This window comes from Cololabis saira, chromosome 5, assembly GCF_033807715.1.
Source record: "Cololabis saira isolate AMF1-May2022 chromosome 5, fColSai1.1, whole genome shotgun sequence".
NCBI classification, from domain to species: domain Eukaryota; kingdom Metazoa; phylum Chordata; class Actinopteri; order Beloniformes; family Belonidae; genus Cololabis; species Cololabis saira.
Window position 1 is genome coordinate 47,599,154 of NC_084591.1, and position 25,674 is coordinate 47,624,827.

Genomic DNA, 25,674 nt, shown 5'->3' on the forward strand with positions numbered 1-25,674 from the left:
AAAGACTGAGTGTCAGAAAGACTGAGTGTCAGAAAGACTGAGTGTCAGAAAGACTGAGTGTCAGAAAGACTGAGTGTCAGAAAGACTGGGTGGCAAAAAGACTGTGTCAGCGTAAACTTTCAGTTTGAGCAACTGGAAAACATCTAAAATGGGAAAGAGCTGTTGTGTGATCGACTGTACTCATAGATTTAGCAAGAAATCAGAGTTATCGTTTTACAGACTGATGAAAAATAAGCTTAAGAGAGACAAATGGATCACTGCAATTCACAGAAACAACTGGATTCCAGGCACTGAAACGTGGATTTGCGGTTCCCATTTTGTATCAGGTAATGTTGGATTTTTGGGTAGCTAACATTAAACGGTCAAATCATAAAGTTCGGTGTCCTCATCACTTTAATTTCTACAAAAAATCCTGCCTTGACATTTATATGCCTTCAAGCATTGCTTCGTGTATTTCCCCGGCGTACAAATTAAGTACATATAAATATCAGGAAACTGGATTGGTGTCCAAATATTAATGTCCATGGACCACTGGTTCTTGGTAACTGTACCAAATATTAATGTCCATGGACCACTGGTTCTTGGTAACTGTACCAAATATTAATGTAGATGGACCAATGGTTCTTGGTAACTGTACCAAATATTAATGTCCATGGACCACTGGTTCTTGGTAACTGTACCAAATATTAATGTCCATGGACCACTGGTTCTTGGTAACTGTACCAAATATTAATGTAGATGGACCACTGGTTCTTGGTAACTGTACCAAATATTAATGTAGATGGACCAATGGTTCTTGGTAACTGTACCAAATATTAATGTCCATGGACCACTGGTTCTTGGTAACTGTACCAAATATTAATGTCCATGGACCACTGGTTCTTGGTAACTGTACCAAATATTAATGTCCATGGACCACTGGTTCTTGGTAACTGTACGGGTCACTGTCAAGTCCAACTGCCTTTAATTTAAGCCGATAATCGACTGTTATCCCGTCTTCTCCACTAGTTGCAGCTGTTTTTGCTTATGTTTTGCCACTAAGTGAGATTAAGGTCCAGTGGGGAGTGACGTCAATGCAAACCCTCTATTCCAGACTTCTAATGGACAGTTGTGCATGTCAACTTAAACACTTCAAATAATGTGTTTCAGATCATGAACGACTCCTATTTTACTTTCATTTACACCATGACTCCTGAACTTTGTAGCCAAGCAAAGGACTTGCGTGGAAGATGTTCAGTCTGAACCGCAACTGTTTCAGTGGGGTAACAACAAAAGGATTCCTGTTAACGTACCTGCACACCAAAGTCCAGATGGTTGGATTCCAGGCTGTAGCTGATCCCTGAAACTTCTCCTCTCAGTTTGATTTCATACGTCGGCCCCTCGTCCACATGGCACTGCGCTACCACCTCTCTGCTCACGTTTTCATAACTGAAGAGAGAGAACGTGACGACCTGCTGATCCTCAGGTTGCAGGTGGCCGGATATTGGCAAGATGTCAAATACCTGCATCTGCAAACATAAAACCAGGATTATGTACAGGATTAATTCTGATTTGCTACTTGTTTCTTCAGTGACAAGGACTGTTCTGAAACTTAGATAAATCTTATTTGCTAGACCAGGGGTCAGCAACACAAAACGTTGAAGGAGCCATATTGGACCAAAAACACAAAAAACAAATATGTGGAGCTGCAAAAAATGAAAAGTCTTGTCTAAGCTTTGAATGAAGGCAACACATGCTGCATGTTTCTATATTAGTTATAACTGGGGGGAGTTTTTTTTTTTTTCATTATGCACTTCAAGAAAAAAGTCGAAATGTCGAGAAAAAAGTCGACATTTCGAGAAAAAAGTCAAGATTTTGAGAAAAAAGTCGAAATGTCGAGAAAAAAGTCGAAATTTCGAGGAAATAGTCAACATTTCATGAAAAAAGTCGAAATGTTGAGAAAGAAGTCGAAATGTCGAAAAGAAAAGTTGAAATGTCGAGAAAAAAGTCAAAATTTCGAGAAGGAAAGGAAAAGGAAAGGAAAAAGGAAGAAAAAAAGAAAAAAAAAGAAAAAATAAGAAAAACGAAAAAAAGGAAAAAAACGAAAGAAAGAAGAAAAAAAGGAAAAAAAGAAAAAAAGAAGAAAAAAAGGAAAAAAAAGGTAGAACATTTTTGAAAAAGCTCCACGAGCCACTAGGGCGGCGCTTAAGAGCCGCCTGCGGCTCTAGAGCCGCGGGTTGCCGACCCCTGACCTAGATGATACTCTTAAGCCAAGTTTTAGGCAAGAGTGTGAGGAATTACATGATTAAGGTCATTGGGGCACATTGAGAAACAACAGGAAGTTAGTGCACCTAGTGCAGACAATAGGCAAAGGATAAAAAAAATGGTACCCCATCAACACCCACTGCAGCCCTTTGCTTTGTAAAATGCTGGTTGGATAAACAGTGATTCTTTTAAAAAAATTAAAAAAATATATATTTTTTTAACAATAGTTACCCAAAACAAGTCTGAATTCTGAGCCAGTCTGAATTATAAACAAAAGTAATAATAGTTGCAACCCTGAGCTGCGTATGCTTACATACGTGATGCTATAATCAGAAACACAGACACTGCAAAAACTCAAAATCTTACCAGGAATATTTGTCTTATTTCTAGTTAAAATGTCTAATTTTTAGTCAAAAAAATCTCTTTACACTTAAAACAAGACTCATCACTGGAAAAATAACTTGTTATTTGACAATTTTCACCTGTTTCAAGTAAATTTTCACTTGAAATAAATAGAAACATCTGCCAGTGGAACAAGATTTATCTTCTCATTACAAGCAAAAAAATCTTGTTCCACTGGCATATTTTTCTACTTATTTTAAGTGAAAATCTACTTGAAACACTTGAAAACTTGTTGTTTTTTTCCAGTGATGAGTCTTGTTTTAAGTGTAATGAGATTTTTTTTACTAAAATGAGACATTTTAACTAGAAATAAGATTTTGAGATTTGCAGTGGACGAGAAGATTAAATCAATATCGTTTCACCGGATTGTAATAGATTCATCTGTTAATTCATGAACATGTGGATAAATAGTTAGCACCATGACAACAAAGTGAACTTCCCGACTGATGTATCTGTAAAGATGGGCGATGGTAGGAGCGTCCAAACGTGTTTCCCTCCACAGTAACAGCAGACACAGGGAAGGCCTTTACTCTGCAGCTGCTGACGACTCACCGGAGTCTCAGGGAAACCCTGATTTATTCATGAGAGAACATTTACCTCTTCCACACTACCAGGGTGTGGCACGCTGCTCTGCTGGTTGGTACGAGGCCCAGGGCTCATGCTGCTCTGCTCGTTGGTACGAGGCCCAGGGCTCTTAGGGAGTAAAACATGAGGAGAGAGTGTTGAGGAGGAACTCCTCCTTTCTCCAACCCGGCCCTCAGGAATCTTCTGGCTCTTCTGTAGCACGTCTGTGTTTCTGTGAAGAATGATCAAAGCATTCATTCAGTTGAATATAAAGATATAAAGAACACACACACACGTATATATATATGTATATATATATATACATATATATATACATATATATATATATATATATATATATATATATATATATATATATATATATATATATATATATATATATATATATATATATATATATATATATATATATATATATATATATATATATATTAAGCTTAGATACAGAAGTGATAATGTGTAGTATTTGTATATATTTATATATATGTATATACAGTATGCGTGTGTGTGTGTGTATGTATGTATGTATATGTGTACTTTTGGTCCTTATTTATATATATATATATATATATATATATATATATATATATATATATATATATATATATATATATATATATATATATATATATATATATATATATATATATATTAAGCTTAGATACAGAAGTGATAATGTGTAGTATTTGTATATATTTATATATATGTATATACAGTATGCGTGTGTGTGTGTGTGTGTATGTATGTATGTATATGTGTACTTTTGGTCCTTATTTATATATATATATATATATATATATATATATATATATATACACACATACCAAAAAACTATATATTTTTTGGCATTACACTGACAATTTACACTTGTACTTCGGGTTATTTGTGTTGTGGAAATTGTAAGGACCACTAAAACTATATATATATAAATATACATATATATATATAAATTATAGCTATAAAGGCTTGTTTCGCAAGTATATCTAATACATCACTCATATTTCAATATCCAACTGAAGGAACATTTCTTTAGCACCAACACCCCAAAGAACGTAGACTCTCATTTTCTCTCTTTGCTCTTCTCTTTCCTCCCCTTGGGGAATTACACCGGGTGCATCCATCAAGTTAATTAAACAGAGTGTTCCATAATTAAAAGGAATTTTAAAAGCCAGGCAACAGGAAACAGGTCATGATAGATTGCAGTGAAGTGCTGAATAAACATGATAAGGGAAGAAAGGAAGACATTTTTTGCGAGCAAAGCCATCTGAGAACTGTAGTAGGGAAAATGGATAATAAAACCAGAACCAGAACTGTGGCTACGTTATTGCTATAAGAAAGACGTGTGCGCAGATGTGTGTGAATGTGTCAGAGCTTCAGGGTCTATGTACATGTAAGGCTGCAGGAGTGTTGGAGACTGTGAAACTGCTGTTTTGTCAGGTAGGGGAGCCACCAGCAGGGGGCGCTGTTGCATGATCACTGGTGAATCATTTCAGAGGACGAGCCGGCTCATGTCTCACCTTCACAGTCACAGTCTGGCCAGTGATCCCACATATATCCAGTACTCGAGTTGTAAAAAAAAAATCAGGGGGGATGGTGGATTTGATCATATGGGGACAGATAATTTGTGCTGATTACAAATAATATAATATATTACAAATAATAGCAGTGACCAAAACAGCTGCAGAAATACTGCAGGAATGACATAGCAATGCAGCCTTCTGTAAGCTTTAAATATCCACTGGGCTTACATCAAATACATCAAAACACAACCATAAAAAACACTTTTCTGAACTTATCAATATGACTCTGTCCTTCACAGGATAAGTAACATGGATCACTGCAAAAACTCACAATCTTAACAAGAATATTTGTCTTATTTCTAGTTAAAATGTCTCATTTAGTAAAAAAATCTCATTACACTTAAAACAAGACTCATCACTGGAAAAAAAAACAACAATTTTCACCTGTTTCAAGTAGATTTTCACTTGAAATAAGTAGAAACATCTGCCAGTGAAGATTTTTCTGCTTGTAATAAGAAGATAAATCTTGTTCCACTGGCAGATTTTCCTACTTATTTCAAGTGAAAATGTACTTGAAACAGGTGAAAATTGTCAAATAAGTTATTTTTCTGGTGTTATTTTTCTGGTGATGACTCTAAATGTTGAAATAGCAGTAAAACCACATTCATTGATGAAATGACATAAGGGATGGAAAGGGGGGATGGCAGTTTTACAGGGGGGATGATTTGGACCGTTTTTATTTCAGGGGGGATGCCATCCCCCCTCATCCCCCCTCATCCCCCCTCAACTCCAGTACTGGATATATCACATATCGGAGGTCAAAACATCCAACAGGAAGAGTTCCTTTTTGCTGGAGACTATTTTAAAAGATCCAACTTAAACCATTTTGAAAGAAAAGAAGAAAGTGTGGGTCCTTCAGAAAAGGAAAAGCTTCACTTGTGCAAAGAGGGGAACAGATGGCAAGACAGCATATGATGAATCTGCAAGAGCTCAGCTCAAATCTGAAATAGCCTTCTCTTACCTCTTTCATATCTGACTTTTCTTTGTTTTTGTTTTTTTTCGTCACACAGGGGGGTCACACCCTGGCATGTGTTTAACTGTTGTCACAAACAAAAATCTACTCATCAAATATAACTTTTAAACAATTTGCTTCCTGCAGCCCATCAGAGAACAGAGGGTGCAATGAAACAAGTACAAGTAGCTGAAGAACTGGTGTGTGCAGGGAACACTGGATCTCCAGTTAGTTGCTGCGTCCGAAATTGCACACTTCCAACCTAATGAGTAGCAAAAACAGTATGTTGGGATTTTTTAGTGCGTCCGAAACATTAGTACGTACTCAATAGTATGTACTATCCATACTCATTCTGGAGAAATGTGTTAGTATGGATTGATGGACACTAGCTGAGCAGAAACTTCCCACAATGCAATGCAGCGGTGTTTGGTTGATAAGTGCTGCGCAGATACGTATATGTCATAAGTATAATATTAAATATAATAATATTATTATATAATATTAATATTATAATATTGGTGTATAATAATATTATATAATGTCATCTTGTTTGGGCCAGGATAAACGGGAAAGAGCGGAGCGATGCTGCTACTGCTGCTGTTACCATGGTAACAGCTGCTACTGCTGCTGTGACAGAAGTTGTTACCATGGTAACAACTCCCAATGGCAGGAAGGGCCGTGTGACTCTGAGTAGTACGTCCCAATTAATGCATACTACTGATATTTACTCAAAAGTGTGCTGAACTTAAGTATACATTTTAGTATATACTGTTTAGTATGTTATTTCGGATGCACCGAATGTGTTTGTTGTGCCACACAGGAGATGCTAGGTCAGTTATCGAAGAGTTACTAATGACTGTCGGAGGACAGTCCTTAATAATTAATATTGAATTATCAAAATTACTTAATCAAAACGGGGCACCACCTGATGTAATCAGGAAAAATGATAACTAAACAGCAGAAATCAGTCTAAAGCTAAATGATTCTACAGAATAATAGCTGAAGGAAGATGATCAAACACAGGCCTTTGTCCACCAGCAAATATCAGTAGTATAGATAAACGATAAAAAGCGCGCCCCCCCTTCATCTGTTTGGTCCATATTTGATAGTTCCCCAAAAGTCACCAAATTTTGCACGCAAGTCAGGCCTGGTGATAAATGTGATATTTCATGGTTTGCATTAAGGGGCGTGGCCTAACGGCTCAACAGCGCCCCCTAGAAAACTTTGTGCCTCAAGCCCCACAATACGGTTTGACGTACATGCACGAAAATCGGTACACACCTGTATCATGTCGCAACTTAAAGAAAAGTCTCTTGGCGCCAAGGCCGAAACCAAACAGGAAGTCGGCCATTTTGAATTAATTGTGTAATTTTGGCACAATTTCTCGCAGTAAATCCTTTTGAGTGATCAGTACAATCAGTCACTTGAACTGGTCTCTAATTCCTAATGCAATTACCGGTACAATGTTGGAAATACAAGCTGTCTTGCTGAAAAGAGTCCTTACGGATGGCGACGTTCGAATATGTACACGTATTCTACTGCCACTATCTATGAATGGGATAAATGGATAGAAAAGAGGTTACTTTTCTGAAAACTCCATCTCCAAATGACCAGTAGGGATGTAATGAGCTGAACTGTGCTAGATAGTGCAGGTTCTGTGAGGGAGAGGAAGCGGCTTTAGAGGAAGTTTCTGAGCGCAGGGTGAGGTCTCTATTTAATTAGTAGAACAGCCTATGAGACTGATTGTTAAGAGAGGTCACAATCTAAACGGGAGACGTTGAAGAAAAAGGAGGTTGATGAGGATTACAGAGGAAATCGAAGGACAGGCAGGGAAGCAGGAGGAGAAAAGGACAAAAGGAAGAACAGCAATGCATGAAAGGGGTGAAGGAAGATGATAAATCTTGTGGAGCTACTGCAGCTGTTTGGTTCAAGGCCACGAACAGACAACTAACAGGGGAGCAAAAGTAAAGGCTTAAAAGAGGCGCAGTGTAAAGTTTATAATGCAAAGAATCAGTAAATGTGTCTTCCCTCAGGAATTTATAACAGATTTGGCTTCCAGTTCAAGGGGTTAAATGTATAGCTATTGTACCAAAGTATCCCAGTAGGCAGTTTTATTATACGGGAGTATTTCATCTGTTCCTGTCCCTTAATCTTGTCTATTCAGGATTCCACTGTCGGATTTTATTATTTTTTATTTTTTACTGGCTCTATGGCCTGGTTAGGGAAGAGTATTAGGGCCATGCAAGAGAAAAAATATTTGAGAGGGGAAGATTTTTTTTTATTGTGCACTTCAAGAGAAAAGTCGAAATGTTGAGAAAAAGTCGAGATGTCGAGATTAATGTTGAAATACAACTTCAAGAATAAAGTCGAAATTTCGTGAATAAAGTCGAAATTTCGCCTTTTTTCTGGACATTTCGACTTTTTTCTCGAAATTTTGACTTTTTTCTGGACATTTCGACGTTTTTCTCAAGATTGTACTTCAACATTAATCTTGACATTTTGACTTTTTTCTCGACATTTCAACTTTTTCCTCAACATTTCAACTTTTTTCTCAAGATTGTACTTCAACATTAATCTCGACATTTTGACTTTTTTCTCGACATTTCAACTTTTTTCTCGACATTTTGACTTTTTTCTCGACATTTCGACTTTTATCTCAACATTTCGACTTTTTTCTCGAAATTGTATTTCAACATTAATCTCAACATTTCAACTTTTTTCTCAACATTTCGACTTTTTTCTCGAAAAGTTTGACTTTTCTTGAAATTGTACTTCAACATTAATCTCAACATTTCGACTTTTTTCTCGACATTTCAACTTTTTTCTCGACATTTCGACTTTTTTCTCGAAGTGCATAATGAAAAAAAAATCTTCCTCCTCTAAAATATAATTTCTATTTTTCTCCTGCCTGGCCCTAATACTCTTCCGTACCTGGTAGATCCTACACAACACAGATTGTTATATTTCCTTTAGTACTACATTTAAAAAAAAAAAGACAGCTACATAACATGTAACATCCATCCATCCATCCATCGTCCGCCGCTTATCCGTTCCCGGGTCGCGGGGCAGCAGCCTCAGCAGAGATGCCCAGACTTCCTTCACCCCAGACACTTCATGTAACATCTAATGTTTAAATAATCACGGTCACATGGATGAGAGAATGTTCCCATTTATCTCCACAAGTAAACATTCATTTTAAAATGACTTCTATAAAGAGAGAAGATGGGCACAGAGAACTTGAGATTGATTAACACCTTTTTTCTCAACAGCTGATTGCTAACCGATATTGCAGCTGGAATTAGATAACATCACCTTCAACCCGGCATTCTTGAGATAAAAAGGTTTACCCCCAAAAAATGCAAAAAGAGGTTGTACTGGATTTTTACCTGCAAAGTTGTAGTGTAAGGCAAAAAATATGTTTTTAAACTGCCAAGATGGTTAGAAACTCTGTAACACTGTAACCTGAGAATGCAGGTTTGTTAAAATACAAGTGAATTTTATAATGTGAATGAATTTCAGTGAACTTGATGTGTTTACTTAATACCTATTAACATGAATATTATTAAGATGTGGGTTAATTATAGTGTGGTTTGATTCTATGTTTGGGCAAAGACTTCAGGGTTGTTTCTATGTTTGTTGGAGTATGATTGTCGCCGTGCCTCATGTCCAAGACAAATTTCTCCTAAGGGAGACAATAAATATTCATCTTATCTCTTATCTTAAGATCTTATTATCAAGTTGTATGTAAAAACTCCTCTATAATTGTGGTCCTTTTACATTACAAGATTAAGCTATTACATTTATATGCAAGAGTTTTCATTTCAACTTTCCTGCCTTTTGTGCAATTAATGTTTCAACATCAATAGTAAAAAATATCCATTACATTGGCGAGTATCAAAAGTTTAACATACTGCAAATAACAAAGGCAGGGTGGCGGGTCGCGGGAGGGATTCGTTGATCACGTAACCTGAGTACAACCCAGCAGGGGAGGTTGTTTTTTTTGTCATTTTTCATTTTTCTGCAAGAAGTTTTTCTGAAAAAAAAGACTTTTCAAGAAACTTTTCAAGACTTGTACTCATTCTTTGAACCTTTTGATGGACTTTGGACGTGACTTATGTCTGCTGTGTGTCTAAGATTCACCGCACGAATCAGCACAGATTACTTTGTAATACTGTATTTGACCCGGTCTTTGTACGTTTTGACCGTATAGAAACGTAATTCCCGTCAGTTGTGTGAAATAAGACCTGGAAACGGGCATTGTGGCATAGAATTGTCAAATTGGTTTAATTCACCATACGAATTGTTACAGATTACTTTGTAATACTGTATTTGACCCGGTCTTTGTACGTTTTGACCGTATAGAAATGTAATTCTTGCCATTGTAAGAATGAGATGTACCTGCTGTATTCTACTGCCCTTAGTTTTTAACAACTTGTGCTTTTTATTATTTTACCTCTTTTCTTATAATTTTATTTCATCTTATAATGTTGATGTAAAGCACTTTGAATTACCTTGTGTTGAATTGTGCTATACCAGGGATCAGTTACCCCGCATGCGGCTCTTTAGCGCCGCCCTATTGGCTCCTGGAGCTTTTTCAAAAATGTTTGACCTTTTTTTTCCTTTTTTCTTCTTTTTTTCCTTTTTTTCTCTTCTTTTTTCTTCTTTTTCTCTTTTTTTCTTCTTTTTTTTCTTTTTTTTCTTCTTTTTCTTTTTTTTCTCTTTTTACTTTCCTTTTTAATCTCGACATTTCAACTTTTTTCTCGACATTTCGGCTTTTTTCCTGAGATTGTACTTCAACATTAATCTCGAGATTTTGACTTTTTTCCTCGACATTTCGACTTTTTTTCAACATTTCGACTTTTTTTCAACATTTCGACTTTTTTCTCAAGATTGTACTTCAACATTAATCTCTTTACATTTCGACTTTTTTCTCGACATTTCGACTTTTTTCTCGAAGTGCATAATGAAAAAAAAAATCTTCCCCCAGTTATAACTAATAGAGAAACATGCAGCATGTGTTGCCTTCATTCTAAGGCTGATACAAGACTTTTCATTTTTTGCGGCTCCAGACATATTTGTTTTTTGTGTTTTTGGTCCAAAATGGCTCTTTCAACATTTTGGGTTGCCGACCCCTGTACTACACAAATAAACTTGCCTTGCCTAAGTCATCATGTGATCTGATGCTGCAAGTTTTATACTGATGTAAATACCTAACACTCCAAGTACTTTCTAAACTTATGACATCAGATAGCGAAAAGTGGGAGGTGTCTTGTGGAGTTTAGTGATATTACGTTGTGTTATTTACCTGATATCAGTGTCTTTGCAGCCGCTCAGAAAAGTCCAGTGGTAGAAAACGGGGAGCATGGAACAGTTGCTGATCGTGACTACTTCCTGGAACTCTGTGCACGGGACGACGCAGCCGAAATCCACCACATTAGAGGAGAAGCGGAGGTTGTGGTAGTGCACCTCAGCGTGCAGCTGGACCTTGTGGTGCTGCGGGTGTTCCCTGTAGTCTATTTCAAGGCACTGGAAAAATATGGTACGGAAGATATGACTATAGTTAATTCATTTAAGTAAGTAAGTACTCTAAACAGAGACCATTTTTAATCCAAGTGGCAGCGTAGACTTTCAGTTTGAGCATTCAAAAACATCTAAAATGGGAAAGAGCTGTTGTGCGATCGACTTTACTCATAGATTTAGCAAGAAATCAGAGTTATCGTTTTACAGACTGCCGAAAAATAAGCTTAAGAGAGACAAATGGATCTCTGCAATTCACAGAAACAACTGGATTCCAGACACCGAAACGTGGATTTGCGGATCCCATTTTGTATCAGGTAATGTTGGATTTTTGGGTAGCTAACGTTAAACGGTCAAATCATAAAGTTCAGTGTCCTCATCACTCTAATTTCACCAACAAATCCTGCCTTGAAGTCGGACCAAGGGTCAAGACTTTTGTAAGCCTTCAAGCTTTGCTTCGTGTATTTCCCTGGCGTAAAAATTAAGTACATATAAATATCTGAAACTGGATTTGTGGCCAAATATTAATGTCCATGGACCACTGGTTCTTGGTAACTGTACCAAATATTAATGTCCATGGACCACTGGTTCTTGGTAACTGTACCAAATATTAATGTCCATGGACCACTGGTTCTTGGTAACTGTACCAAATATTAATGTCCATGGACCACTGGTTCTTGGGGTAACTGTACCAAATATTAATGTCCATGGACCACTGGTTCTTGGTAACTGTACCAAATATTAATGTCCATGGACCACTGGTTCTTGGTAACTGTACCAAATATTAATGTCCATGGACCACTGGTTCTTGGTAACTGTACCAAATATTAATGTCCATGGACCACTGGTTCTTGGGGTAACTGTACCAAATATTAATGTCCATGGACCACTGGTTCTTGGGGTAACTGAACGGGTCACTGTCAAGTCCAACTGACTTTAATTTAAGCCCATAATCGGCTGTTATACCGTCTTCTCCACTAGTTGCAGCTGTTTTTGCTGATGTTTTACCACTCAGTGCCAGTAAGGGGGCTGGTCCAGTGGGGAAGAGACGTCAATGCAAACCCTCTATTGGAAGATTGTTATCATGGCAGTGTGGGGTTTCTGCTCAGCTGTATGGTTAGGATGTAGGTTGGTGGTTAAGGTATCAGTCCCAGGAGAAACCAGCCTAGCACAGCTGCACAAGTGTTCAAATGAGTTACTCCTATTCAGGCAGTAGTGGAGCCTGATGAATCAGACCCACATCTAGAAAGATGTAGGGCAGGGTTCGCAACCCGCGGCTCCAGAGCCGCATGCAGCTCTTTAGCGCCGCCCTAGTGGCTCCTGGAGCTTTTTTTCCCTTATTTCTTCTTTTCTTCCTTTTTTCTTCTTTTTTTCCTTTTTTCTTTTTCTTTTCTTCTCTTTTTTCTTCCTTTTTCCTTTCCTTTTTAATCTCAACATTTCGACTTTTTTCTCGACATTTCGACTTTTTTCTCGACGTTTCAACTTTTTTCTCGACATTTCGACTTTTTTCTCGAAGTGCATAATGAAAAAACAAATCTTCCCCCAGTTCTAACTAATATAGAAACATGCAGCATGTGTTACCTTCATTCTAAGGCTTATACAAAACTTTTCATTTTTTGCGGCTCCAGACATATTTGTTTTTTGTGTTTTTGGTCCAATATGGATCTAAAACATTTTGAGTTGCCGACCCCTGATGTAGGGTCTGAACATGACTCGCAGGGCCTCTCCATCCAAGGGGCAGCAACAACAAAACTGCCTTTGCATGCAGCTGGTTAGGGCTGTGACCTATCAGAGCAAAGAACAAGTTGACGTATTCAGAGTAACGACAATGTGTCAACGGGAGAGAGCGCTGTGTAGAAATGTTTGCTGTAGCCTGACAGCAAAACAGCAAATATACCTTTGTGTGAAAACTACCAGTTAGAGTCAGTATTTCATCAATGTCAATCCATACCACTTCCATGGATTCTATGGTAACTGGTCTGTATAAGCATGCTCAGCTTTAGAGGCAGAGCTTCACCCCCCCGTTGTGTTTACTTTGCAGACTGTTCATACACTAGAGGGGGAAGCAGCGGGACCTGCAAGTTGTATTCTTTCACATTCTCAAGGTACATTCTACTCTTTGCAGGGCTGCCAGCTCCTGCTGTCCACATCAGTAATAATAATAATTAAAGCTGCAAGCAGCGATGAACGGGCCCTCACCAATAAAAGTCAAGGACTCAAAACTAAGTCCGATGACACCACCCACGACTCTGTATGTCAAACCATTCAAAGGTTATGGCAGAAAATAGGAACTATCACATATCGACCAATTAGAAGAAGGGGCGGGGCTAATTTGCACCAATGAAGATCAAGGACTCAAAACCGAGTCCAATGGCACCATGAATGATTCTATGACACGTTCAGGCTGCAGTGGAAGCTTGTATGAGTTGCATGTAGATTCTTCAGGCCTGGACATTTAGCGGATGAAACCACCCACGACTCTCTATATCAAACCATTCAAAAGTTATGGCAGAAAGTAGGAACTATCAAATATGGACCAATCAGATGAAGGGGGGGGGCGTGCTTATTGGCGTCTAGCCACTTTTTACTGAGAAAAGTAATGCGCGTCGTTGCAGGATCTAGACGCACATTTAGATGTATAACACACCTGGGTGCACGTTACGGTTCAGGCCGCATTAACGGCCGAAGAAAGGGCATAAATTGCACCAAAATTACACGATTAATTCAAAATGGCCGACTTCCTGTTTGGTTTCGGCCATGGCTCCAAGAGACTTTTCTTTAAGTTGCGACATGATACAGGTGTGTACTGATTTTCGTGCATGTACGTCAAACCGTATTGTGGGGCTTGATGCACGAAGTTTTCTAGAGGGCGCTGTTGAGCCGTTAGGCCACGCCCATTAATGCAAACCATTAAATATCAAATTTTTCGCCAGGCCTGGCTTGGTGAAAAATTTGGTGACTTTTGGTGCACGTTTAGGGGGAAAAAAGGCCCTCATTTCGTCGGAAAATAAAAAATAAAAAAAACGAGGGAAAAAAATAAAACAATTCCTACAGATATAATAAGGCCTTCGCACTGTCAATGCTCGGGCCCTAACTAGAAAATTTCAGGAAATTTTGATATGGGCATGCCCTACTGCCCATTCGTCCCCTCTTGCTGCTTTGGTTTGGGGCTGTAGTGGTTGTGTTCGGGGTGGTTCTATGTCAGTTTGAGGTGTTTACGGTTGTATTCATTCCTGTGCTCGCTGCAGGGGGTGTGGTTTAGGGTTGTTCATAAACCACACCCCCTGCTTCGGGGTTGTGTGGTTCATGGTGATTAATAATGGCCAAGAAGTAGTTTAGGATTGTTAATAAACCGTTAAATGTTGTTGATAAACCTTTGGGGATGGGGCCATTTGGCAGGCATTTTGACTTAAAATTGATGTAAAGCACAGTTTCATGAAATTTGAATATGTTGTAGTCCACAGCGAGGCGAGTTCTGAAACATTTGAATCATGTCCCTACGATGCAAAGTCAAATGGAATTTTTTTTTTTTATTGAAAGTTTAATATCTCAAAAACTGTAATAATTGGCATAATGAGGTTGTACGATCCTTTAGTGTCAATCGGGCCGAGTGTTGGAAATTTGAACGATGTTTCTACGATAAAGTTCGGCCGAGCAATAGGTGCCAAAATTTTCTCAAATTTATTTATTTTTTTTCCCATCTAGCGTTGCCACGGTAACACTTTTGACTGAGAAAAGTAATGCCCATCGAGGCACGATGGAGACGCATCTAACGATGTATGCCGTGCATGGGTGCACGTTCCGGTTCGGGCCGCGTTAATGGACGGAAAAAGCGTGCGGAATAAGAATAATAAGAAAAGGGAAACTTTTTCTGTATACTAATATGTCGCCTTTTTCCTAATTTTTTCGGGCGTGTTTTATTTTTGGGGGATTTTTTTTTTCCACATCAGAGCGGGGTAGTGCTGTACACCCGCTGGTGCGCAGTGGGACTTTTGCGACTTTAGACTGTTAGCAAAATGCTAGCAACATTGCCCTTTGGGCCATTCTGGACGATTGCAATATGGTCATGCCACTACTTGGCATGAACATAATAATAATTATTAATTTTATTTAGAAGTGCCTTTCAGGTCACCCAAGGTCACCTTACAAGATATACAAACACACATTTTATGAGTTAAAATACAATTCATACAAAAAAGCAGCAACACACAGCATAGAGAAGTACATAGAAAAGTACAATAAATAGCACCATCACACTCACCTCATCCACAATGTGGGATTCACAGTCCTGATAGAAAGCTGGATTAAAACCAACCCAAACCTCAACCCGACCACTGACACCTAAGATTAAAGACTAGAAAGAAAATTACACAATTAATATTATAAAATGCATACCCTCTATAGCATTTAACTTGCCATGATTGTTTTATTTTATTTATGAGTTTGATGTTTTACGTTGTCCTGTTTTATTTTGATTTTCCTTTCGCTTGTCCAGCACTTACAGTAGGTCAGCTGTTGTGAAATACAATATTCCTCTTACAAAAGCAAAAACAACTGTGTGTGCCTGGGTGAAAGACAAATAAATAGATAAATAATTACATTCAATTTAGTCCTTAGTTAGTTTTAAATTGCAAATTTCGTATTAATTTTTAATTTGTCCAGCACATAAACACAAACTCACCTACATTTTATAGGAAAACCTTTTTCTTTTAGTCTTTCTTTTATACTTATATATATATATAATATATATATATATATATATATATATATATATATATATATATATATATATATATATATATATATATATATATATATATATATGTGTATATATATATATATATGTATATATATATATATATATATATAAATATATATATATATATATATATATACACAGCAGGGAAAATAAGTATTGAACACGTCAACATTTGTCTCAAAAAATATATATTTCTAATCAAGTTATTGACATGAAATTTTCACCAGATGTCGGCATCAACCCAAGTAATGCACACATACAAAGAAATCCAAACATTTATGTCCATAAATTAACTTATGTGTAATAAAGTGAAATGGCATAGGGAATAAGTATTGAACACGCTTACTGACATTTATTTAATACTTTGTGCAAAAAACTTTGTTGGTGATTACAGCCTCAAGACGCCTCCTGTATGGAGAAAGCAGTCGAATACATTGCTCAGGTGTGATTTTGGCCCATTCATCCACACAAACTGCCTTCAAATCTTCAAGGTTCCGGGGGTCTCTTCTGTGAACCCGGATCTTCAGTTCTTTCCAAAGATTTTCAATTGGATTCAAGTCTGGTGATTGACTGGGCCATTCTAGCAGCTTTATTTTCTTTTTCTTCAACCAGTTGAGTGTTAGCTTGGCTGTGTGCTTGGGATGGTTGTCTTGCTGAAAGATCCACCCTCTTTTCATCTTCAGCAGCCTAGCAGATGACAGCAGATTCTGATCAAGAATGTCTCCATACTTTTCTCCAGTCATTATTCCTTCAATGATATGAAGTCTACCAGTAACACGTGCTGAAAAAAACCCCCACACCATGATGCTCCCACCTCCAAACGTGACTGTTGGTATGGTGTTTTGGGGGTGATGTGCGGTGCCATTTTTCCTCCAAACATGTTGTGTCTTATGACATCCGAAGAGTTCAATTTTGGTCTTATCTGACCAGAGTATGTTCTCCCAGAATGTCATGGGTTTATCCAGATGTCGTGTTGCAAACTCCAAACGAGCTTCAACATGCTTCTTCTTCAAAAATGGAGTCTTGCGTGGTGTGCTGCATGGAGGCCATGGCGGTTGAGTGCTATACTTATTGTTTTCTTTGGAACAACGGTACCTGCTGATTCCAGGTCTTTCTGCAGCTCTCCACGAGTGGTCCTGGGCTTTGTTTTGTCCGGGGATTGTTCTGACTCCTCTGTCTGAAATCTTGCGAGGAGCACCTGGCCGTGACTGGTTTATGGTAATTTCGTGTTCTTTCCACTTCCGGATGATGGCCCCAATGGTACTCACTGAAACTTTCAGCAGTTTAGAAATGCACCTGTAACCAATGCCTTCAGTGTGTTTTGCAACAATAAGGTTGCGTAGGTCTTTGGACAGCTCTTTGCTTTTACCCATCTTGCAATGCTTCTTGTCTAACACCTTGCTGGTGATAAACCTTTTTAAAAGGCATTTAATCAGGACTAAACCAGCTGATATTACTTTGCACTAATAAGGGACAGGTTAACTTTCTAAATACTGACACACTCCAGCTGTTTTCTTGACTTTCCAGACCTTTTTACCCCTCCTTTTCTTCATGTGTTCAATACTTATTCCCTGTGCCATTTCACTTTATTACACATAACTTGATTTACGGACATAAATGTTTGGATTTCTTTGTGCATTACTTGGGTTGATGCCGACATCTGGTGAAAACATGTCAATAGCTTGATTAGAAATATGATTTTTTAGAGAAATGTTGACGTGTTCAATACTTATTTTCCCCGCTGTATATATATATATATATATATATATATATATATAAATTTAAATTAAAATGAAAAGATTTCCATCATCTACAGCTTGTTGTCGAGGTAAATTATGGGAAAGAAAGATTAAAGTTGAGTTTATCATGTTACTATAAGAAAAGTCCATCAAGTCTTACTCCTTGAGCTTGAAATGAAATATATATAGAAACAACAGTTATCATTTAAAGGGGACCTATTATTGCATTTAATGTTCATTTAAACAGGCCTTGAATGTCTTAAAAACAAGCTTTTGATTGTTTTTGCTAAATAAATGAGAAATTCAGCCTCTGAGCCATGTCTTTATCTTCCCATTCTCTAACCTCATTATCTATGTGGGATTCTGAGTGGGCGGGGCTATGATAATGAGGCTCACCGCTACGAAAAAACGTCAGAATCTCCAGCCGGCGGAGTTAAGCCTGAATTATGGTTCTGCGTTAAATCGACGCAGTAACGCAGAAGCATAAATCAGCCTGTACACCGTGTCCTAATAACTGCATGCGATGCGAGCGAGCGTCAGGGACAAAATCAATTCCATTGCTTTATTTTCTATTGGACTGTCCTAACTGGACGCAGCGACGCAGCGTTTTGAGCTGAACATTTGTCGGACGTCCTGCTTCTATTTTCTTCCTGTCGCTCGCGCACTTTATATATGTTAAAGCAAGAGAAAACCTGTTTTTCATAATAGGTCCCCTTTAATCAGTAGTGAAGGTAAAGATGTCTACCTTAGTTGTAGTGGAGGTCTGGTCTCCTGGAGCCTCACACAGAAAAAACGGCTCCACAAGCAAAAGATCCAGCGTCAGCGAAAGAGATGACATGTTCTTTATGAGCAGCTTCTCATAGTGGGGCAGCAGGCTCTGTCCTTTCACCTGGATTTGAAATAATATAGAGCTAGAACTGAGAGACCACAAGAACACCTCAAGCATTGTGTTGTATCATTGTGCATTTCCTTAAAAAAAATAGTGAAGTGGCAACTGTTGAGCCTGCTGGGTTATTGTAAAGGGTTAACGCTGCTGCCGTGTCTGTGGGGATGTGACTTGTCTGCAAAAAAAAAGTTTAAGGTAGATGGTAATTGCCAAAATATTTACGTGAATTCCAGGATGGAGGTTTTCCCAACACAATGGCCACGGTTACATGATGTTTTTTTAATTCGGAATTAGTTATTCCGAATTAAACTATTTTCTTTCGAGTTTACATGGAAATAGTAATTCCGCATTGAGGTTTACATGGAAAACACGTTTGATCCAATTCCTCTTAAGGTCTGGGGGTTGGGAAGGTTCTGATTGGATAGGGGGGGGACCCGAAACTTACTCGATTAGCAACAACACGGAATTAATTTAAAGGGGAATGAGTGCAGAATGATTCTATTCGGATTTAAAATCAGAATAAACCAGCCACTTACTAATGAATTAAGTTTAATTCGAAATGGCCATTTTCATTGGGAATTAGGTGTTTACATGGTATTTTTAACTCATTTTAAATCTGATTTAATTTTAATTCTGAATTAAAGAGGAATTAAACTTCCCATGTAAACGCACTCACTGTGACAAGTCTGCAGGGTCCAGGCATGTTACGTGTGAGTGGTCATCATGTCAAGACCGTTGGGTTCATATATTAGGAACAAAGCGTTGTTTCTGAGTATTCCCCATGACTAACCTTCTTTACAGAGAATTCCAGCCTTTCTGAGGAAATACTGATCACTGGAGCCACAAAAGTACAAGTGACATCAACAGACATGATGGTCTCTTGACAGTCCTGGTGACCAATGAAGCCACGACACACCAGACGCTCATTTAAGACCTGAAAAGGCAGAAAGACTTAAATTAAATATATGATATATCTTATCTAATGCAGGGGTCTTCAACCTTTTCTAGCCCAGGGATCCTTGGATGAGAGAAAAACAGAGCAGGGACCCCCGCTTGGAATTCTTGTTTTTTCCCTTTTTTTTTTTAATGTGTAAAGTTTTAAGCCTGGATTCTAATAACTTTTGAATGTGTTTTATTCTGCTTATATCACCTTATTAACCAATTCCTTAGTCTCAAATACCAGAGAGCGGTGGATAGAGGTGAGGGAAGGAGGTTCCTAACCTGAATACATTAGATGAGCAAAGAATCTGAAGTATTAGCTAATTATACCCAACTGCACTTTACAGGTTGAGTTACTCCCTGCTGTTACATGTGCACTTTATTTGTTTTTTGCATCCCCCTGTTTTGATCCCACTGAGGAGAAGGGGATATTTTTGGAGCCTTTTATTTTCCTCCATATGACGTTAGACATAATCACATGGAAAATTGACCAATACACTTCTTGTACAATGTTTGTGATGCATATGGTTCATTGTTTTACATTGAGCTGCTTAAAAAAACAAGGAATCTTAAGTTAGTCTTTGCAAGTGTAAAGTTGGGACGACATTGTGTTTGTATTTATGAAGGAATGTTACATTCAGGTTAAAAGCTTTTTTTGTGGAAAGTTGAATAAACATTGGTATAAAGCAGCATATTTGCCCTTTCTCATGTTGTTAACGTATGTATTGCAAATGTATTGCCTATATATTATTTATTTTTTATTTTTTTTAACTCAAAAACTATTTTCGAGGACCCCCGGTTGAAGACCCCTGCTCTAATGGATATGCACCAGTTATGAATGTCCAATTCTGAGCTTCCCTTTAAATTGTGACAGCACAGAAAATCACCTGGGGTGAATCTGAAGCTGCTGTCATCACCATGGCAACGGAGCCGCCTGGAAGCAGCTCCACCCGACAGGGACTGATGGAGAACACCGGCTTCTGCTTGGGGACGGGGACGCAACAACCGCGGCCAACCACGTCCCTGTGCCGGGGGGTGGAGATGGGGGGGAGGAAGGTGCCCCGTTTGGGCTTTTTTGTGGAGACCAGAGAGCTGTCAAACTTCCAGAACATCCGCTGTATCCGCTGGCCTCGGTTAGTCAGCGTGAAGAGGAACCGGCACGACCCGTGGCTGATTACACAGAATGCATAGAAGTACATAAAGACATAAATACATAAATACATAAAGCAGACAGAGAAGAGTTGGATTGTCAAGGCTGCATTTCAGTCATCACAATTTTTCTAAATCATAATAAGAGTGTTAACAGTGACTTATATGGAGTGAAACTGTGGAACAGCCTGAACATGGAGCTAAAACAAAGTCAAAACATGTCACCATTTAAAAAAAGATACAAAGAAACATTCTATTTAAATTACAGATGCGAATAAACCTGTAGATATGTAGATTTATTAATATATGTAGATATATAGACGTATATTATGGATATAGATATGTTATATGTAGGTATGTATATGGATATATTGAGTTGTATTATACGTACAGTATTTGTGTATCTATATCTTTATTAATATATACTGATTTATAGTTATATGTAGATATGTAGATATATAGATTTATAGTAATTTTTATGTATATAATTGGAGGTAAATATATGAACCAGTGTATATAGCATATCTACTCTTATATAGTTAATCAAGTATATTGTTATACCATTGCTGTCTATTGTTCTCTATTATATTGTAGTATTCTAGTAAAGTAATGATAATGTAATACTATGAATTATAATTACTTCTATTAGTACATACATACATAGTACCACAACTAAATACTGCTTAATGCGTTTGTTTTGTTTTCTTTTGTTTGCCTTGATTTGCTTTTGACTATATTTATATATTCACATAATTATATATAGTATAGTATAGTATTATATCACTGTATAGAACAGTTATTGAAATAAAAAAAATAAAAAAATATATATATATATATATATATATACATACAGAGCCGTCTGGGAGATTTGCGAGGCCCTGTGCGAAATGGCTCGGGGGGGCCCTCGCGCGTGTTTTTTGGGTCGGATCGGGTGTCTATATGCGCAATTTTAACTCTCCAATTAGCAAAATACTGGATACCTTCCCCTGCCTCATCATCATTTGACTTGCCTCGACGCGGGGCCCCACGGCTGCTTGAGACCTGGTCGGATTGGTGATTTTTGTGACAAATTTATCAAACGAGCCTTTCAGAGAGGCATTAAACTCTTCCATTTTCTTTAGTTTTTTTCTTTTTTCATCCCCTGATGGAAATTTCCTGAATCTGTCTCGTTCTCTCGACATTGTGTGACAGTTTGTTCCAACTCCACCGTCTGGATCAGAGCAGCTTGTGTCTGCGCTTGGTCTGATCAGTTGTATTGAACAACAGACACGCGTCATCATTGCACATATATTTTATTGATATGCACAGACTAGTACACATTTAGGTCTGTAATGGAATGTGACTGTTGATATTTATAAGGGAAAAAACGAAAACAAAAAACGAAAAAAAAAAAAAAAATGTTTTTTTTTTTTTTTTTCAAAAACGGCCCATAGCGCGAGGCCCCTTGGGGCGCGAGGCCCCGTGCGGTCGCACGGTTCGCACACCCCTTGCGGCGGCTCTGCATACATATATATATATATATGTATTCTGTTTTTTCACTTCTTTGTACTCTTTTAATCATGCATGTTCGAAATAAAATCATCAAATCAAATATTTGATCCATTGGAGTCCCATCATTTCTGTTTTGTGTTTTTTCTTTTACCTGAAATGGGTGCCGAGATCCAGGGTGGGCCCGAGAGGTTTGTCACTGACGATCGTCGTGCCGGTACCGGTGGCTGAGAGATGGACGGTGAACGAGCGACTGTCCTGAAACGATATCTTTAGCTTCTCCTCAAACGGAAGTGTGTCCTTCAGGTGAGCCACGACCTTCAGCTCCAGCTCGCTCCTGGGAGGAACCTCTCCCTCACTGGGCTCAACGCGCCAAAAGGACTTTCTGCAGCTCTGAGGAAACAAAAACACCATTGGAACATGATGAGTACAAGTGTTACAATGGGATGCCGACCTAGAGGTCTACACTGCAAAACCTCTTAAAGGAGCATGAGGCTCCTTTAAGAAATGAGACTCATTAGCGCCACCTTGGCCACGACGGCCGTTGGGGGTACTGTAGCCAACAGTGAAGCCGGCACGGGAGAACGGGGAGAACGTGCATGCAGCGTCATGTGACGTCACATCCGCAGGACAGCGCGGGAAATTCGGGCCCAGAATTGCAGCACATTTTGCAGCACACAGTCTGTTCAAGGCAACGGAGAGATACACTAGAGGAATCATTCTTTTTGGTTTGGAACGCTTCATCTGATATTAGACTAGAAAACTTAAAACGTATACAATTTTTTTTCATAAATCCTGCCTCAATCCTGCCTCATGCTCCTTTAACAAGAATATTTGTCTTATTTCTAGTTAAAATTTCTAATTTTTAGTAAAAAAAAATCTCATTACACTTAAAACAAGACTCATCACTGGAAAAAACAACAATTTTCACCTGTTTCAAGTACAGGATTGTCTCAGAAAATGTGAATATTGTGATAAAGTCCTTTATTTTCTGTAATGCAAAAATGTCATACATTCTGGATTCATTACAAATCAACTGAAATATTGCAAGACTTTTATTATTTTAATATTGCTGATCATGGCTTACAGTTCAAGAAAACTCAAATATCCTATCTCAAAAATGTTTAATATTCTAGGAATCTTAATCTTAAACTGTAAACCATAATCAGCAATATTAAAATAATAAAAGGCTTGCGATATTTCAGTTGATTTGTAATGAATCCAGAATGTAGGACATTTTTGTTTTTTTTAATTGCATTACAGAAAATAAAGAACTTTATCACAATATTCTAATTTTCTGAGACAGTCCTGTATATTTTCACTTAAAATAAGTAGAAAAACTGCCAGTGCAACAAGATTTTTTTGCTTGTAATGAGAAGATAAATCTTGTCCCACTGGCAGATTTTTCTACTTATTTCAAGTGAAAATTTACTTGAAACAGGTGAAAATTGTGAAATAAGTTATTTTACCAGTGATGAGTCTTGTTATAAGTGTAATGAGATTTTTTGACAAAAAATTAGACATTTTAACTAGAAATAAGACAAATATTCCTGGTAAGATTTTGAGTTATTGCAATGTAGTAGCCAATTTCATGACTGAAACGTGATGTATGAGAATATTTCCCTTGAGGGGGCACTTTCCTCCAACTGTGCTACACAAGCTTTGAGATTTAACCTACAAAGGGCCTTGAGAGATTGATGTTTAAAGCCAATATTTGTATAATCAAATCAACATTTCAGTGCAGAATAAGATCCTGCAGATAAAATAAGAACAGTGGTTCCCTGCAGGACATTTTCCAGTCAAGAAAAAATACATCCTTGATATAAACAGGACCATGTTTCAAATGTGCTTACTGGATTGCACACCTTGGTTCCATGTCAAGCCAGAAATCTTAGGCAACTGCAGCTGATCCAGAACGCTGGAGAATCCTTACAAACACCAGGAAACTGGACCACATTACACCAGGAAACTGGACCACATTACACCAGGAAACTGGACCATATTACACCAGGAAACTGGACCACATTACACCAGGAAACTGGACCACATTACACCAGGAAACTGGACCACATTACACCAGGAAACTGGACCATATTACACCAGGAAACTGGACCATATTACACCAGGAAACTGGACCACATTACACCAGGAAACTAGACCATATAACACCAGGAAACTGGACCACATTACACCAGGAAACTGGACCATATTACACCAGGAAACTGGACCACATTACACCAGGAAACTGGACCACATTACACCAGGAAACTGGACCATATTACACCAGGAAACTGGACCATATTACACCAGGAAACTGGACCACATTACACCAGGAAACTGGACCATATTACACCAGGAAACTGGACCACATTACACCAGGAAACTAGACCATATTACACCAGGAAACTGGACCACATTACACCAGGAAACTGGACCATATTACACCAGGAAACTGGACCACATTACACCAGGAAACTGGACCATATTAAACCAGGAAACTGGACCATATTACACCAGGAAACTGGACCATATTACACCAGGAAACTGGACCATATTACACCAGGAAACTGGACCATATTACACCAGGAAACATATTACACCAGGAAACTGGACCACATTACACCAGGAAACATATTACACCAGGAAACTGGACCACATTACACCAGGAAACTGGACCACATTACACCAGGAAACTGGACCACATTACACCAGGAAACTGGACCATATTACACCAGGAAACTGGACCATATTACACCAGGAAACTGGACCATATTACACCAGGAAACTGGACCATATTACACCAGGAAACTGGGCCATATTACACCAGGAAACTGGACCATGTTACACCAGGAAACTGGACCATATTACACCAGGAAACTGGACCATATTACACCAGGAAACTGGACCATATTACACCAGGAAACTGGACCATGTTACACCAGGAAATTGGACCATATTACACCAGGAAACTGGACCACATTACACCAGGAAACTGGACCACATTACACCAGGAAACTGGACCACATTACACCAGGAAACTGGACCATATTACACCAGGAAACTGGACCATATTACACCAGGAAACTGGACCATATTACACCAGGAAACTGGACCACATTACACCAGGAAACTGGACCATATTAAACCAGGAAACTGGACCATATTACACCAGGAAACTGGACCACATTACACCAGGAAACTGGACCATATTACACCAGGAAACTGGTCCATATTACACCAGGAAACTGGACCACATTACACCAGGAAACTGGACCACATTACACCAGGAAACTGGACCATATTACACCAGGAAACTGGACCACATTACACCAGGAAACTGGACCACATTACACCAGGAAACTGGACCACATTACACCAGGAAACTGGACCACATTACACCAGGAAACTGGACCACATTACACCAGGAAACTGGA

General features: G+C 38.3%; 1 protein-coding gene across 1 annotated transcript in view; it reads right to left on the bottom strand.

Moving 5' to 3' along the window:
* The window catches only part of hydin (HYDIN axonemal central pair apparatus protein), a 175,648-nt gene that overhangs the window by 96,416 nt on the left and 53,558 nt on the right, over window positions 1-25,674 (bottom strand). Inside the window, exons 18-25 of the mRNA XM_061722806.1 lie at window positions 22,395-22,633; window positions 20,491-20,773; window positions 19,455-19,598; window positions 18,524-18,667; window positions 15,542-15,634; window positions 11,069-11,289; window positions 3,244-3,442; window positions 1,293-1,508 (exon numbers count right to left, since the gene is read on the bottom strand). Coding sequence (XP_061578790.1) covers window positions 1,293-1,508; window positions 3,244-3,442; window positions 11,069-11,289; window positions 15,542-15,634; window positions 18,524-18,667; window positions 19,455-19,598; window positions 20,491-20,773; window positions 22,395-22,633 — 1,539 coding nt within the window. The remainder of the gene's footprint in view (window positions 1-1,292; window positions 1,509-3,243; window positions 3,443-11,068; window positions 11,290-15,541; window positions 15,635-18,523; window positions 18,668-19,454; window positions 19,599-20,490; window positions 20,774-22,394; window positions 22,634-25,674) is intronic.